Here is a 14,807-nt window from a genome sequence, read left to right as displayed (position 1 = left end):
CTCAGTTGGAAAAGACGCTGCTTCGACTCATTTCACTTGCAACGGCAAAACCTCGGAGGCCTATCCGATTTCTAATTGGACGATGTTTTGTATTACTGTATACGCGAGGCGAGACGCGCCAACTGTTCGATACAGTCACTGCGCTGCATAGTTTGATAAATGCGAGCAAGAATATAGACAAGGAAGCAAGGATGTAAGAAGCGAATGAGAGGATAATCGGATCGTCTTGCTTATGCAGAAATGGCTGATGATTATTTTTAGAGCGGCGGTATCAACGACTGGTGCTATTATGGGCGCCACAGGAAGCAAGGTAAAAAACCAATTTTCCTTATATGCGTTACAGAAATCACGGGATAAGAAAGCAAGAATTACTATGGAGTCCTGACCAATTGGATCTTATATCTCCAGGTGCTATCACTATTCGCTGAAACGGCTGCTCACTTAAACAAAGTCATCAAAACAAGCAACGTAAGAGTGTAAAGAGAGGATACCAGATGGATTGAATCTGTTACTAAAAAGGTGTTATTTTCATACCATAGAATCCGTTATTATTACGATTAGAGGCTGTCAATGCATTTACGTTATTGCTGAAGGGTGCAGGAAAAGCAGCAACGGAGCCAATATTAAAGGAGTTGACAAAGCATCTTAAACACGGATTGGTGGACAAAGCACTTGTTATGCGTGTTGCTTGTGCACAGGTAAGAAATAAGGAATAAAAGAAGGGTTCATTACGCTATTAGTGCCGCGTTATGATATGGAATACAGAAAAAGTGATTAAAGCAAAGGGCTTATTGGATACACACAATTAGTGCATGCAAGCTGTCATCCAACACGCAAAACAAACCTTTACACAACATGACGTCGAAAACCTACTGCAGCTCTTCCTCAAGGCCTTTGAAAGCTCCACATTCCCAGTTCGTCGGGCCGTATCATCACTTTGTGCCACGCTACTCGCTTTCACACAGACGACTGCAACAACTGATCCAAACAAACCCAACATCAAACACGCTACGACTGGCGAAGAAGCAAACAATGCTCGCGGTGCTGCCGATATTCAGCCAAACAGCACGCTTATGACCGTGGATGAAATGCTGAACTTGCTGTCAACAAACTATAACCGACCGAACGTGTCACGCGAATTTAAGATCGGCATTATCGAGACCTACGCAACTTTGTTTGTGCTGCTAGGCACAGAATTTGTCGAAAACAACTATGCTGTGATTGCACGCCATATCCTGAAGGAATTGCTGGATGGAACAAAGCAAAGCCTTGCATCATCGGACGGATCATTTGCGCGTGCACAGGTATTCTTTTTGCTGCACAGCACAATCGGCAAAAGACTGCTTAGTGAACAAGGCCAGGCGATGGCGATTCGGCATCTCGTTGCAGAGTGGGTCAAGAGCTGGCCGCCGTTGAAACGCAACCAGTTGCCTCCCAACAAACATGCATTGATCTGTGCAACCAATTTGATATCAGCACTTGTGTGCGAGCTTGGTGGTGGTGCCAATGCTGTTAAGGTATAGACATGAGAAGTGGGGATGTGCTTATGTGTCTTCCCTCCCTTATTAAATGTCTTTCATGTGACAGGATATTGTGGTCGATCCGCTTTTTGTCCTGCTAACTCACCCGAGCTTCGCCGTACAAACGGCAGCTGCTTGGTGCATTCGATGCGTATGCTACTCCGTCCCGTCTAACCTTCCGTACCTATTACCGCGCGCACTCAACTCGCTCGAAAAGGATCTATCCAATATGTCCAACCCCAGCACAACCCCCGAGCTTCTACGTCGAACGATTGCTTATGCATATACCCTCGGTGCAATCATGAGCGTATTTCCAGCACGACCCATCTACACATCCTTTGAACTGAGCGCACGCGCCATGTCACTCGCCACACAACTACTAAAGAACCCGAGTAAGTCGGCTCATATTGCCAGCATTCAAAGCCAAGTAGCATGGATCCTTGTTGGTTCTTTGATGTGTCTCGGTCCAAACCTGGTCAAGCTACATTTGCCCCAACTATTGCTCTTATGGAAAAGTGCCCTGCCAAAGCCAACGGGAAAGGAAGCCAATGCGATTCGCGCTGAAGCAGAGTGGTCCTTTTTGTTCCATGTTCGCGAGTGTGCCATCAGCTCTATCTACAGCTTCCTTGTGCACAACAGCAACACTCTTGTCACGCTCGATGTTGCTAAACGCATTGCAGCTCTTCTCAACAACACACTTGCTTTCCTTGCCACTGCACCCAACACTTTCTCGACTACTACCATGTCACCATGTGTTCCACATCAAACCAAGCTGATTGATCAATATTATATGCTTCGTCGACGCATCTTCCAATGCTTTGTCACGATACGACCACTCCTATCCACGTACGAGTCGTCGCTGACTAGTTTGCTGCGTAACTCTCTGAACGTATTTATTGAATCTGATAAAGTCCATCCGTCATCGGGTGCTCACGCGCAAGTCACCGCATCGGTTCCGGGTCAATTTGTCAGCGTATGGAGCTCTGCGGATGGCCATGGTTACGGCGTTACAAGCAAAATGCAAGGATACAGGGTTGATGTTGCCATGGAGAACGAGGATGATCTTGGGGAAGATGGCGGGGATAGTCTTGGCAATCATAGCAAAGAATGGGTGACCAAAGATCGTTTCCAGCGCATCGAAGAACTACTAGAGCGACCCATTATCGGTTCGGTAGAGCTGGATCCGATCTATATCTATACCACATTCGCTTCCACGGCAGCTGACGGGGGCGAAGCGTTAGTCTTGCCACGTCCCGTTGCGCCATCTACCGGCTATATCGATACCAGCATTGAGTTGTTTGCCACCTTGTTTCCAAGCCAGCCTCCTCCCGTACAAGAATCAACGTTCGAACATATCGCCAGTGTGGTTAAGGATGCCAGATTGGAAAAGAATTCGCCCAAACGCGCCGCAGTGCTGGTCAATGTGACAGTGGCTTTACTGGGTGCGTTCAAGAACATGATGTCTTCAGCGAACAAAAAAACGACACACGGCATTGCAAGTGGTCGTGCCACGCAACTAGTCCAAGAAATTTTGATGGAAGCAATTGTGCATCCAGACCCGTATCTGCGTAATGCTGCAAGTGAAACGATTGGAAGACTCACTGCGATCCTGGGCGGTTCCTTTGTCGCCGCACAAATGCAACAGCTTGTTGATCTTGTTGTCAGCAACCGTGATCCGGATGTCCGTGCCGGCTGTGCACTCGCCATTGGCTACATCTATACTCATGTCGGCGGCATGGCTGCTGCACCACATTTGAAAACACTCTTTGGTATCCTTGTCTCTTTGAGCAGCGATCCACACCCGGTGGTCCATGCCTGGGCCCTTGAAGCGATTGCTATGACCGTCAGTGCGGCTGGATTGATGTTTTCTACATATGTCAACAGTACCCTCGGCATGGTCGCCAAATTGTACCTGAGTGAGACGCACGAACCTGGTAGCGGATCTGTTGCCGTTTCCAATGCTGGTATGAGCGTTGGCTTCTCTGCATACCAAGAGTTTGGCCGGATTATCTACGAACTGATCGGCACATTGGGTCCTGAGCTGCAAGCCTCATTCAAGATCCGGGAACTTTGCTTGAACATGGTCGAAGAACTGAAGCTGGAGCCTGACGAGCGCGTTAATGTGGAAGCCATCCGATGTATTCAGCATTTTCTTATGTTCGCGCCACAGCATCTCAATACCCAAGAACTTGTTCCATACCTACAGAGCCAGATTGTGAGCTTGCATTTGCCACTAAAAAAGGCCGCTGTCACCTGTCTGTACCAGTTGGTGCAGCGAGATGCCGAGCTTGTGTTCAAGGCTGCGCAGCCAGGCCTCGATACCGAATTGTTCAAGATGCTCGACACGGATCCAGGGTTATCGGACGTCAAAAATGTGATTCGTAGCTGGCTCAAGGAAACCGCATTGCACGAACCATCCGTGTGGGTCAATATTACCAAGCGTATTATGTCGGGTACAAACAAACCGGATAAGACCAAGCCAGGTGCAGGCGCAGCATCAGAATTGGATCCACCGGTGGACCCCGGCCGTGGTGGTAGCTTTGATGGTCCAGCTGGCCTCAATGACAACGAGGATGATTTCGATGATGACGGATTCGGGGATGATGACGGCGCTGGATTTGGTGACGAAGGGCAAGTGGATATCACTACAACGGTTGCAGACGCATCGGGTATGACATCCAGACTGACAGTCAATGTCGAGATCCCGCCTCGTTGGCGTACGCAGTTGTTTGCTTTACAATGTTTGCAAAAGACTATCGAGATGATCTCCTCCAGCGGCACGCGAGAACACTTTGACCTGATTTATGCGCGTGCACGACGCCAGCAAGCTGGTTTTGGTGATTACTTGGTGTTCCGAGTGCCTGATTTGATCAAACTTTCTTTCACTGCTGCCACTGCTCATGTCGATGAGCTTCGTTTGGCGGGTATTTCTCTTTTGAGGATGGTGATCGAGGTAAGAGAAGAAGGGGTTTTCTGTTGCAAATCTGTGTTCGCTCGTGTTGCCCAAATAACTGAACGAATGGATGATATAGAAATTTGCTGCCACTGCTGATCCAGATTTGGAAGGAACATTGCTGCTTGAGCAATATGCAGCTCAGATCGGTGCTGCATTGACACCTGCTTTTGGGGCCGATTCATCTTCGGAAATTGTTAGTGCCGCTGTCCGTGTATGTGCCATCTATGTTGGTAGTGGTATTGTCAAGGATTTATATCAGCTCGGAAGAGTATTGAAACTACTGGTGTCGTCTTTGGATAAAGTCAAGAGCGAGAGCGAATTGACAGGAGTGGGCGAAGTCAAGGATCTGAGTCCCCATGCTTCAGTCATGGTGAAGTTGTCGGTTTTGAATGCCTGGGCCGAGCTTCAGGTGTCTAGCCACCGACAAGATTATTTGCGACAGATTCTTCAACCGTAAGAGCGTTCAACGTTTTAAAAGATATATTCATGGCTTTGAAAGCTGACAGTGATATAATTACAATGCCATAATGATAGCAATCTGTCAGCATTGAGTCCATTATGGCTGCGCTCGCTTCAAGATTATGCTCGCATTCGGCTAGAGTCAGATATCGTCGCACTGACGAGTAGCGCTGAAGGTATCCAGACTTCGTCTAGCGGTGGTATTGAGTCAATGTATTCGGCTGCGACCAAGCAGGTCGTGCTACCAGTATGTCTTCGTTCTTTTTTCTCGTATATACAAAAGATGTCGGGTATTGCGTTTACATGACTAACAACAACCTCTTGAATACAGTACTACCGCAAGTCGTGGCTCAAGATCATGGAAGCGGTCGCCAGCTTGATCGAAAGCAGTGCTCCTTCGATGCTGGATGCATTAGCCAAGAACCCAGATGCTGAACAAACCGAACTAGACAAGCCCTCCAATCTGTTTAGCGTTCTGTTTGGTCTTTGTATCGAAAGTTTGTCACGGATATCCAGCTCGAGCAGCGGCCGGTCTGATGTATCAACAATGGCAATTTGCTTGAAAGCCCTTAGGACATTCATTCAACCCTCTTTGGCGGGACAACACTTCTTACCGAAAGCCATCTTTTTGGAATTGATGAATGTCTTTGATAGACTGATCCAGACAGAAGGCTATCGCATTCAGCTCATCATTATTGAACTTATCCAACGCTTGACCAATAACTATGGCGCTCAATACTTGTGTGATGACCTCAACGGTGAAAGTGATGATATGGATGTTGACCGAGCATTGGAGCCTGGTGCATTCCCTTCAACGGCTAAACTTTACTATGTTTTACGCTTATTGATCAACGTATTTCTGCAAACGTTACCAAGTCTGACCACCACCAAACGATCTTCATCTAGTAAGTTTTTCTTTAATATTCAATGGAGAGAAAAGGATTGAAATCGGGAGATTTGATATAAACCGACTATTCTTTAGGATTGGCAGGCGCAAACCAAGAACAAGTCGCGATTTTATTGGGCCCTTGCTTAGATGAGCTAGGCATGCTTGTAAACATCGCTCCCGCGAGCTACAAGATCGATTTATTGGCTATTTCTTTTTACATTTTCTCAGGTACCATACTTAATGAGGGTTTTTTGTGCAGGACCCAAGACAAATGAAGAATCCATGATCCTGGATGCTTTTCTTCATTTAACTATGGAAGCTTTAACGGAGAAACCAACCATGCTCTTTTTTATTAGAAATTTTGCGAGATAGCAAATTGGAAACATTGTTAGCACCACGCGTTCTTGTCTCGCTCAAGTCGACATTACCCCAACTTGAGTCATCACTTGAATCTGCCGAAAAGCGAACTCTGTCGCGTGTTACTTGTGCCATGCTGCATTCACTCTTGGATAACCTCTTTAACGAGTAAGTGTCACATTGTAGCCATTATATGCAAATGTAATTAATCTTACTAACTTTCCAAAATTGTCTTTTTTAGGGGAACCCAAGTCAATGAAAATATGCTCAAGAACAAACTGCTAGCATCGGTGTTGATTATCACGGGCTGCCCTGAGGCAAGCATCCATGACACCGAAGGCCGAGGCGTGTTTGTCGATATAATGAGACATGCCTTGCAGAGTGAAAACAAAGAGGTATGGTGTACATATATATTCGATCGGACGTATTTTCTTCAACACTTTTTGTATCGTTTTACTGACTAGTAGATAAATGTGTACTTAGGTTGCCTTAACAGCACATCAGTGTATGCGTATGCTGATCATGTTGCCGGAAAAGAAATCCGATTCGCCTACTTCCGTATCACTAGGCAAATCCCTGTTGAGTGCACTGATACCGACCATTGTTCAACATTTGCTTTCCTTCCAAAAGCTATCCAGTGTTTCGGACGAGCAGTTGGTGCTGTTGAATGAAGATGTCAAGACATTGGTAACACTGCCAACAGCTGCTGCTGATGATAAAGAACGTAAGTGTATTCACGGGATAACGACATGGAGAATAAGCATGTAAAAGAAACAACCAGGTATAAACTGATGTAACTTTCTTATAGGATCATTATTACTAAGCATCGTATTACCGACATTGACTGTCTTGATGGATCCGTCTGCGTCAGAAACAACGCCTGTCCATCGTACAGTTGTGGCTCAGATTTTGACATTGGCCACTAGCACGCCATTGGCGTTCAAAGATACCGTCTCAGAATTGCCTGATCATGTCCGTATCAGATTGGAAACATCAGTTCGACAAAGTGTCATGTCGAATCAAGAGCAACAGCAGCAGCAACAACAGCAAAAGCAACGACGGCAAGAAGAATTGCAGCGTAGTGAAGATACCAAACAGCCCACGATCCACTTGAAGACGGATTTCAGCAACTTTGCATGATTATGACTAAGAGAAATACGATGAATTTTTTTTAATTGTTAAAGTGTTTTCTTTCTTTATATATGTAAAAGTAACTTATGTTTTTACCACCATCTATTTATTATCTATATTACCTTAAACAACAGCTTGTATCTGTGGATAAGCATTAAAATAAAAGTATATACTTGCACATAAAAAACGCATTTACATATTAATAGCCATTAAGACATTTGGCTAAACGCGGTTAGATAGGCGATAATACTCACGCATACACAAAATATCTCGGATGAGTGACCACTGCAACTACTGCCCAGTTATTATGAAGAATGCGAGGGTGTTAAACACTATGAAAGAAACACCATGCAGGTTGATGATCTGATGCTCAAAAAGAATCTGATACTGTTATAAGACGAGATACACGATTTGGTGTCGGCTGTGACGCGTCCTCCGACCATTTTCAAATCGTCGCCGCGTCGTTTCCTTATTTATACGCGTTATTTTCTTCCCTTTTCTACACAGGCACACGCTAAAACATAATAAACACACAGTAATGCGAGCCAAGGTAATTTGACAAATCGATACGAAATACACCCATGAGAGAAGTAAAAGACTTTTATCGGCGTACATGCTAAAAAACACTTTACGAAAAATAAAAAGACGTTGGAAATCAACTGGCACGATGGACAAGCCATCTACTCTGTCGATTTCTCTTCTGACGGAACACGAATGGCCAGCGCAGGCGCAGACACTTCTGTTCGGGTAAGTAAAACACAAAAACCCAAACGATGGCGAAACAAAAAGCCGCGCTACAAAACGTATATCGGGAAGAAAAGAACAACAGACTTACATGTGGTCAATTTCGTTGAATGAACCAAAACAGTTGTGGAGCATGAAGAGACGACCCGAAGTCAAACTAGATAATAGCAACAAGAAAAGCTTTGAGAAGAAGATCGAGTCATTTCCAGTACATATAGATTTCTTGTCTGAATTGAAACGTCATGCTGCTCCCGTCAACGTGGTTCGGTTTTCGCCGTCAGGAGAATATCTTGCTTCAGCAGGGGACGGTAAGTTTGGAGGGAATGGGGCTTCGATATAATGCTAAATCGACTACTGTTACGGGACAAAGATAGAGCATCAAAGGGCTGTATTGTACACACATTAACGGTTTCCTCTTTTCCTTGTACATTGAAAGATTCATGTGTGATTTTATGGAAAAAGGCGTTGACACAAGAGTCAGCTTTTGGAAGAGAATATGCCGAATTTGAAAAGGAAACCTGGTCTGTAGTGCAATTGTTTCAGTAAGTGGATTATTACGAATGGATAGTGAAACTATGCATGTATGGATCAGAGAAATTAATGCAGTCGTCGGTATTGTTAGTGGACACAGCAAAGAAATCTATGATTTAGCGTGGTCCCCGTGCAGTCAATTCTTCATTACAGCATCTATTGACAATACAGCACGCATATGGAGTATTAGTACGCGTAAGTATATCGTTTCTCCTGATTTTGTGTTTGTATATGGAAAGCGTAAAGAAGCTGAAGGCTAATAATTATTGTATAATACACATAGGGAGCGCCATTCACGTTCTTACAGACCACACCCATTATGTACAAGGCGTAACTTGGGATCCAATGGGACAATATGTTGCAACGCAAAGTAGTGATAGGTACAATAAAGGGGAAAGAAAAGGAAAAAGCCTAAAGAAAAGCGATATTGAAAAAGCTTCTGGTTTAGATCTGTGGCTATATACAAATATCGCAAGGAAGGACCGAATCGGTTAAAACTGAGCGGCTGCTCAAAACGACATCATCGCATGAACAAACCTAAACCAGCTGCAGCTATGAACGAAGATGTGGCACCAACAACAACTACTATAACAGCAGCTCCAACTGCTTCTTCTACTGCAACCACAGTGCCATCGTTTCGCATGTACCACGATGAAAATCTAGTGACTTTCTTCCGGCGCCTCTCATTCAGTCCTGATGGAGCATTTCTGGTCACACCTGCAGGATTGTGCAAGAGCTTGGATACTGCGATAGCTACCACAACCACTAACAATAATAATACTACTACTACCAGCGACTCTGCTATTACTACTACTAATATTACTACAACAGCAACAACAACAAATGGCAATAGCAATGAAGAGGAAGGGGATGATCTTGCAAACTGCGCCTACTTATACCCTCGGAATACACTGCTAAAGTAAGTGAAATCGATGCTGTTCTGGGTTACAGAAATTAGAGTATGGGGGGCATGCTGTTTGTATGACAAAAGGCAGATAAATTGACCTTGTGTGTGAAAAAAAAATCACGGATCATGATAAAACAGACACCCAATGGCGTACACAAGTAACCACAACAAACCGTCGATCGCAATCCGATGGTGTAGTGATACATATGAGCTCCGCTCGTCTGCCAAGCGAAGCATGTTCGGATTGCCGTATCGATTGATCTATGCTGTTGCAAGCCAAGATGCCGTGTATATCTACGATACCCAACAAGCAATACCGCTGTGTGTCATTTCGGGCATGCATTTTGCACCTATCACAGACATTGCATGGTAATTTACTATTCTCGGGAAACATTCATTCTTTTGGCACGCGCACTAAATTCACACTGTTGTTTATCTACCACTACTACTACGACAACAACAACAACGTGGGTGTAGGTCTCATGACGGAAGCATACTTGTTTTTTCATCTGCAGATGGTTATTGCTCGGCAGTTGTTTTTGACGAGAATGAACTTGGCAAGGCAAATGCACGAAAACCAACTATGGATATTGCTGCTGCAACCACTGCTACCACAACGACGTCGACCATGACTGCTGGTGGTCCTTCCGAGGAACATGATATTGAAATGATGGATATTACCTCTCCTCCGGAGAAACAGCCACGGCCAGTAAATATCTTGACTAGCTTAATCAAGCCAGCGGAAAAAAGGAGCATGCAAGTCACAAGTAATACGCAAAAGAAACGGCGGATTGCACCCACGTTGATTAGCACCATCACTACTAGCAGCAGCAGCACTACTACTGCTACCGCCTCATCATCATCTTCATCACAATCATCTTCATTGCCATCATCGTCTTTATCGTCACAATCAATTTCGTAAAGCCAAAAACAATTTAATTACACAAAAAGAAGAAAAAAAAGAACCATGATCGAAACCTGATTTGCATTACATTATTTTATGCCTATCTATGTATATTGTTGGTATTTGATCTGGTCTCACCACGTGGGAAGAAGATATAACTGAATGTGGGGATAACCAATGACAAAAAAAGAAAGAAGGATTAGAGCGGGTGGGGCCGTAACAAAAATAACAAACTAATATGAAGTACATGGTAAGAATAGGGGGTGAAGGAGATAATGCAAGTTAAACAACGACAGACAGGTTTTCTCTGAGAACGAATATACCGCGATCACGATCCGTCGTGAAATAACGTTTGCCTTTGACAGAACCGTCATTTTTGCCAACTACAAAAGACCGTTGTTTAGTAACTGTAGTTGTGGTTGTGGTTGTGGTTGTTGTAGTTCTTGTTATTTATATATGGAACCTACCCCTGCTATCCAACTCGACACCAATCCATTCCTGGCCGGGGGCAAAGTCAACCTGGCCGATGAAGCGAACAGAGCCATATGTTGGTAAGGGACGACGGATCAGCCGGACGCGGGCGTTCATGTGGACTGGTGGGGGTATAAAGTCATCGTCGTCGTTTGTTGGCCCAGACTCGCACATGCTGTCATTATCATAGCCTTCGTCGCCGTCATCTTCAGAGCTATAGATGCTACCCAAACTGCCACGACGGTTTTTGGATGGCAGGAGGCTCAACTTATTGTTGCTGTTGTTATTGATGTTACTGCTATTAGTGGTATTACTGGTGTTGGGTGGCGTTTTGGTATCGGGTCGGGCAGGCAGTTCAAATGTAAGCCTTCTTGACTTTACGGCGTTTGTGGCTGCGGCTTCCTCCTCCTGTCGCTGACGTGCTTCCAATGCATCCATCCGAGCTTGTGTCTCCATGGACAGGAGTAACTCCAGATCGTTGACGACACTGTCGCTGAATTTTGTAGCCAGATCGTGGTCATATGCACGCGCAAAGGGGCTAACATCGTCCTTTGCAGTAGTTGTAGTTGCGGCGGTGTTGATCCCGCCAGTCGTGGCAACAGCAGGTGGTGCTGTTGCGGATGTTTGATGGGAGATGATGGAGGTTGCAGTATGTCGCCGCTCTTTCTTTTTCTTCTTTCGCATGGGGAACAGGATGGCACTTTTGATTGATAGCCCTTTAGGTTTCCGAAATCCAAAAAACGATGGCATCATTTGAAAGAATGTGTATTTTGCGTAGATGGTGTCTTTGTTTTTTAGAAAAAGACGAAACGAGAAGTACAGCGAGCAACGAGAGACAAGTAGAGAGAGGTGAAGAGAGCGGGTGGCAAGAGCAAAAGAAGAGAAAAGGAGAAGAAAACAGAAGAAGGAAAGGCCAAGTTTTGTGTTTTTATATAAATGGAGATGCACACGTGTGAAAAGCAAACGCATCCAAGGTGTGTGTGTGTGTGTGTGTGTAGTGTGGCAATACTTTCTGAGTGGAGAAGACCCTTTTCCCGCAACTCTTTCCTTGTTTTAATTTATTTGACTCTCACATTGCTTTGTTGTGCCGCTGTCGGTTGCGCGGCCTCTCGTCGAGCCGCATCTTGTAACAAGGCCGTATCTACTGCTTGCGGTGGCAGTTGAACATAACGCACAACCGATCCTCGAATGAAGCAGTTTTTGACAGAGCTCTACATACAATCCAATGCCATGTTGACATGATACAACGGATGACGTATCTTGTGAGTTTCGTTCCTTTATCTCGTTTTCCCCAACCCCCACCCTAGAGTAATAACACATCCGTCGACAATGATCCCAGCTTTTATTTACCATGTGTGGGTATCTTTCTTCATCGATCACCGTAATGTCATCGAGCTTAATGTTTAAGAACTGATCCACGGATTTTAGGGTACCCGTGATGGCGAGATCGTTCTTAAGTTCGACGGTCACTTTCTGATCGACCAATGTTTTGAAAAAAGAGTAGAACAACTAAAACCATTGACAATTGTAAAGCAAATTAGAGATTTACAGTGGTTGGAGCGAATTGTCTTGAAGCAAGATTCAGTAGATTTCTTTTTACCATTTTTAAAATTTACGACCGCGCGATCGTAACCAACTATGTGCAATACAAAATAAGACGAGGGAATCTGAGTCCCGCGGCATTGTAGTTCGTGCACTGGGGCTGGATCTGTCCAACACGTGACTTGCTTGCTTGCTGCTGCAGGCTGGGGTTTCCCTCAAAAGCGGATGAAACAATTCCTGTTTTCCATGCATATACTCGCGTGTTAAATTATCAGTAAAGCTGCCAAAACAAACCTAGTCAATCAGTATCTCCATCCTCTCAAATATGCCCATGTCCGAGCTACCATCATCATGCATCGCGCAGAAGAAATAGGATCAACATCACATTATCTCTGCATAGAAAATTTGGAAGTATTATTCGGCAAAGTCACATATTTCGCTATTCCTGTTGCAGCTGTGTAGATTTAACAATTTTGCCTTCATTCCTTGCTCTGCTATCATTATGATGATTAGTATGCACTACTGTTTCCGCTACTGCTATTACCGCTACAACTTCTCCTTTGTGAAAGTTGCTCACGCTCTAAATTTGAAAACATCGACGCATCGTTAAAAGGTACTGTAATACTTTACTAGCTTTGTATCCACACCAATAACCTTATAACGTAAGCATAATGCCGGCTTTTTTGATTTTTTTTATTTCTTGATAAGAGCAAAATGTCCATAAAAAGCTGGTGACCATAAGATATTAACACACATATATTAAAAAATTACAAGGAGCCTGTGAAACGGTATGTGTGATGGGAGCGTGCGAAGTGATTAAACTTCTTATAGTACGGGTAACGTATCGATGAAACACCAATAGTTAATTTACAAAAAAACCTACATACTAATGACATTGTATGATGACGATCCAATCTCAATTAGTTCTACATGTAAACTTGTAAAAGTAATGTGGAAAGGAGCAACAAAATCATGGGTTTTTAAACTAACCTTGCTTTCCTTCCTTTTATACTCAACACTCCTTCATCTACAGTTTACGACAATCACTCAGGGAGAGCGATTCCAGGCCGATGTTCATGTAAATTTTGGATTATGTTTTTATAAACAAACAATATCATATGACGAGTTGACAATTACATCAATTTAGCTGATTAGTGTGAGCTACATAAGAACCCAGAACCCGAGTAATGAAAGGCTCTGTTTCAACAAGAGCAGCGATTGCTGTGCAGATGCATTGACTGGATTGGGCACCATGTTTGTTGTTGTTGTCGAGTGACTAACCCTGGATTTTTCTCTCTGAAACCTTGCAGAGATCAGCAGCAATTGTTGGGTTTGTCTCTGTGTGTGGAAAGCCGGGAACACAACAAACAACAGTACAAAAAAAGAGTTTGAAACATCCACAAAAAGGGCAACACTCTCTTTCTGGCGCACTGTACTACTGTAACTATGATCTTGCACTTGGTGTTAGTGTCGTACACAATCAGATGATCAACAAACAAAATCTAATATTTTCCCTGACAAACAGATAAACATTGCCTCATAATATATTAGACCACCTCAGTTCGAGTTTTCTTCCGAGAATTCTCGAGATAGTATTTATTTGCATTGAATATGAGAAGAGAGAGATCGCATCCTCTTTCTTATTATTGTATATTAGTTGACACACATCAAGAAGAATACAGTAACTGCTGCATTTTTAAACTGGAGCTTCTTTTAGTTCAACAACATCGGTAATATCACCACACAAGGAATGTTACTCAGCAGCAGTAAACGAAAATAATTATGCATCACCAACAGAATATTGGAAATATCGTTTCCATGTGTATGTACAGTACCCGCTCGTTAAACCGATCACCTCTAAACCGATATTTCGTTAAACTTCCCCAAAATATCAGCTTGGTAAGCAGTATGTATGTCATATAGTGGACCCTCAATCTTTAAACCGATCATTCGTTAAAACGATCACTTTCTCGAAAAACAGAGGTGATCGGTTTAACGAGCGGGTACTGTAATATCTTTTATTTGCTCGACGTTGTAAGAATTTTAATCTTACTGTTGTTTATGAAATCAACTGCAGCGATATATACATAGTGCATTTTCTGCTACGCCGACCTCTTCGTCATGAGAATACATCATTCTGGATCGCTCTTCGTCGGTCCCCATGTGAAATAACAAGCGACCTTGATACGGTAAAGCACTAAGCGTACACCTTCTTTCTATTTAGTCTTACCTAGGCTAAAACAAAGTGCAATGCGAAGAACGTATATGGTGCGCGTCAGCAAGGATCGAAATTTTTTACCTATTCCTGAGAGCTTGGTTCTCCTGATCTAAATCTTATAGATCAATTCAATCCATAACGTTTGCTCTTTAACATATTAAAAACAAATGTTATGGAT

The 14,807-nt window shown here is 43.8% G+C and overlaps 5 protein-coding genes across 5 annotated transcripts; 3 read left to right on the top strand and 2 right to left on the bottom strand.

Moving 5' to 3' along the window:
- Positions 1–90: 90 nt before the first annotated feature.
- BDB00DRAFT_420321 (uncharacterized protein) lies at positions 91–7,418 on the top strand. Its single transcript, XM_053117313.1, has 14 exons — positions 91–193; positions 262–310; positions 409–468; positions 540–698; positions 810–1,517; positions 1,588–4,473; positions 4,553–4,929; positions 5,011–5,182; positions 5,267–5,840; positions 5,927–6,052; positions 6,181–6,349; positions 6,423–6,576; positions 6,665–6,905; positions 6,990–7,418. Exons 2-14 carry the CDS (start codon positions 290–292, stop codon positions 7,319–7,321), a joined length of 5,979 nt encoding a protein of 1,992 aa, XP_052978940.1. The 5' UTR covers positions 91–193; positions 262–289; the 3' UTR covers positions 7,322–7,418.
- A 337-nt stretch (positions 7,419–7,755) lies between these two features.
- BDB00DRAFT_826720 (WD40-repeat-containing domain protein) lies at positions 7,756–10,458 on the top strand. The gene is made up of 9 exons (XM_053123746.1): positions 7,756–7,862; positions 7,958–8,059; positions 8,181–8,364; positions 8,493–8,598; positions 8,679–8,782; positions 8,871–8,967; positions 9,036–9,506; positions 9,633–9,863; positions 9,972–10,458. The coding sequence occupies exons 1-9, from the start codon at positions 7,851–7,853 to the stop codon at positions 10,414–10,416; spliced, it is 1,752 nt and encodes a 583-aa protein (XP_052978939.1). The 5' UTR covers positions 7,756–7,850; the 3' UTR covers positions 10,417–10,458.
- A 222-nt stretch (positions 10,459–10,680) lies between these two features.
- Positions 10,681–11,553, bottom strand: BDB00DRAFT_788499 (uncharacterized protein; the record flags this gene model as incomplete). The annotated part of the gene is made up of 2 exons (XM_053120809.1): positions 10,681–10,781; positions 10,866–11,553. 2 exons carry the CDS (start codon positions 11,551–11,553, stop codon positions 10,681–10,683), a joined length of 789 nt encoding a protein of 262 aa, XP_052978938.1.
- Positions 11,554–11,927: 374 nt separating this feature from the next.
- On the bottom strand, positions 11,928–12,472 carry BDB00DRAFT_788498 (uncharacterized protein; the record flags this gene model as incomplete). Its single annotated transcript, XM_053120808.1, has 3 exons — positions 11,928–12,080; positions 12,220–12,378; positions 12,470–12,472. 3 exons carry the CDS (start codon positions 12,470–12,472, stop codon positions 11,928–11,930), a joined length of 315 nt encoding a protein of 104 aa, XP_052978937.1.
- An 849-nt stretch (positions 12,473–13,321) lies between these two features.
- Positions 13,322–13,836, top strand: BDB00DRAFT_826710 (uncharacterized protein). Its single transcript, XM_053123745.1, has 2 exons — positions 13,322–13,489; positions 13,559–13,836. The coding sequence occupies exons 1-2, from the start codon at positions 13,361–13,363 to the stop codon at positions 13,685–13,687; spliced, it is 258 nt and encodes an 85-aa protein (XP_052978936.1). The 5' UTR covers positions 13,322–13,360; the 3' UTR covers positions 13,688–13,836.
- The last annotated feature ends 971 nt before the right edge of the window (positions 13,837–14,807 follow it).

This window comes from Zychaea mexicana (genome assembly GCF_025766255.1).
Source record: "Zychaea mexicana strain RSA 1403 chromosome Unknown BDB00scaffold_44, whole genome shotgun sequence".
Lineage (NCBI taxonomy): Eukaryota > Fungi > Mucoromycota > Mucoromycetes > Mucorales > Lichtheimiaceae > Zychaea > Zychaea mexicana.
This window is presented reverse-complemented; position numbering and strand designations above follow the sequence as displayed.

Bases quoted from the DNA above. Each gene is read 5' to 3' on its own strand.
- BDB00DRAFT_420321 (XM_053117313.1), top strand. From the start codon at position 290: ATGGGCGCCACAGGAAGCAAG. The intron at 311-408 runs GTAAAAAACCAA...TTATATCTCCAG, and splicing joins TGGGCGCCACAGGAAGCAAG to GTGCTATCACTATTCGCTGA. The intron at 699-809 runs GTAAGAAATAAG...ACACACAATTAG, and splicing joins TGCGTGTTGCTTGTGCACAG to TGCATGCAAGCTGTCATCCA.
- BDB00DRAFT_826720 (XM_053123746.1), top strand. The intron at 8,060-8,180 runs GTAAGTAAAACA...GAACCAAAACAG, and splicing joins GCGCAGACACTTCTGTTCGG to TTGTGGAGCATGAAGAGACG. The intron at 9,864-9,971 runs GTAATTTACTAT...ACGTGGGTGTAG, and splicing joins CCTATCACAGACATTGCATG to GTCTCATGACGGAAGCATAC.
- BDB00DRAFT_826710 (XM_053123745.1), top strand. From the start codon at position 13,361: ATGTGGAAAGGAGCAACAAAATCATGGGTTTTTAAACTAACCTTGCTT. The intron at 13,490-13,558 runs GTAAATTTTGGA...ACATCAATTTAG, and splicing joins GATTCCAGGCCGATGTTCAT to CTGATTAGTGTGAGCTACAT.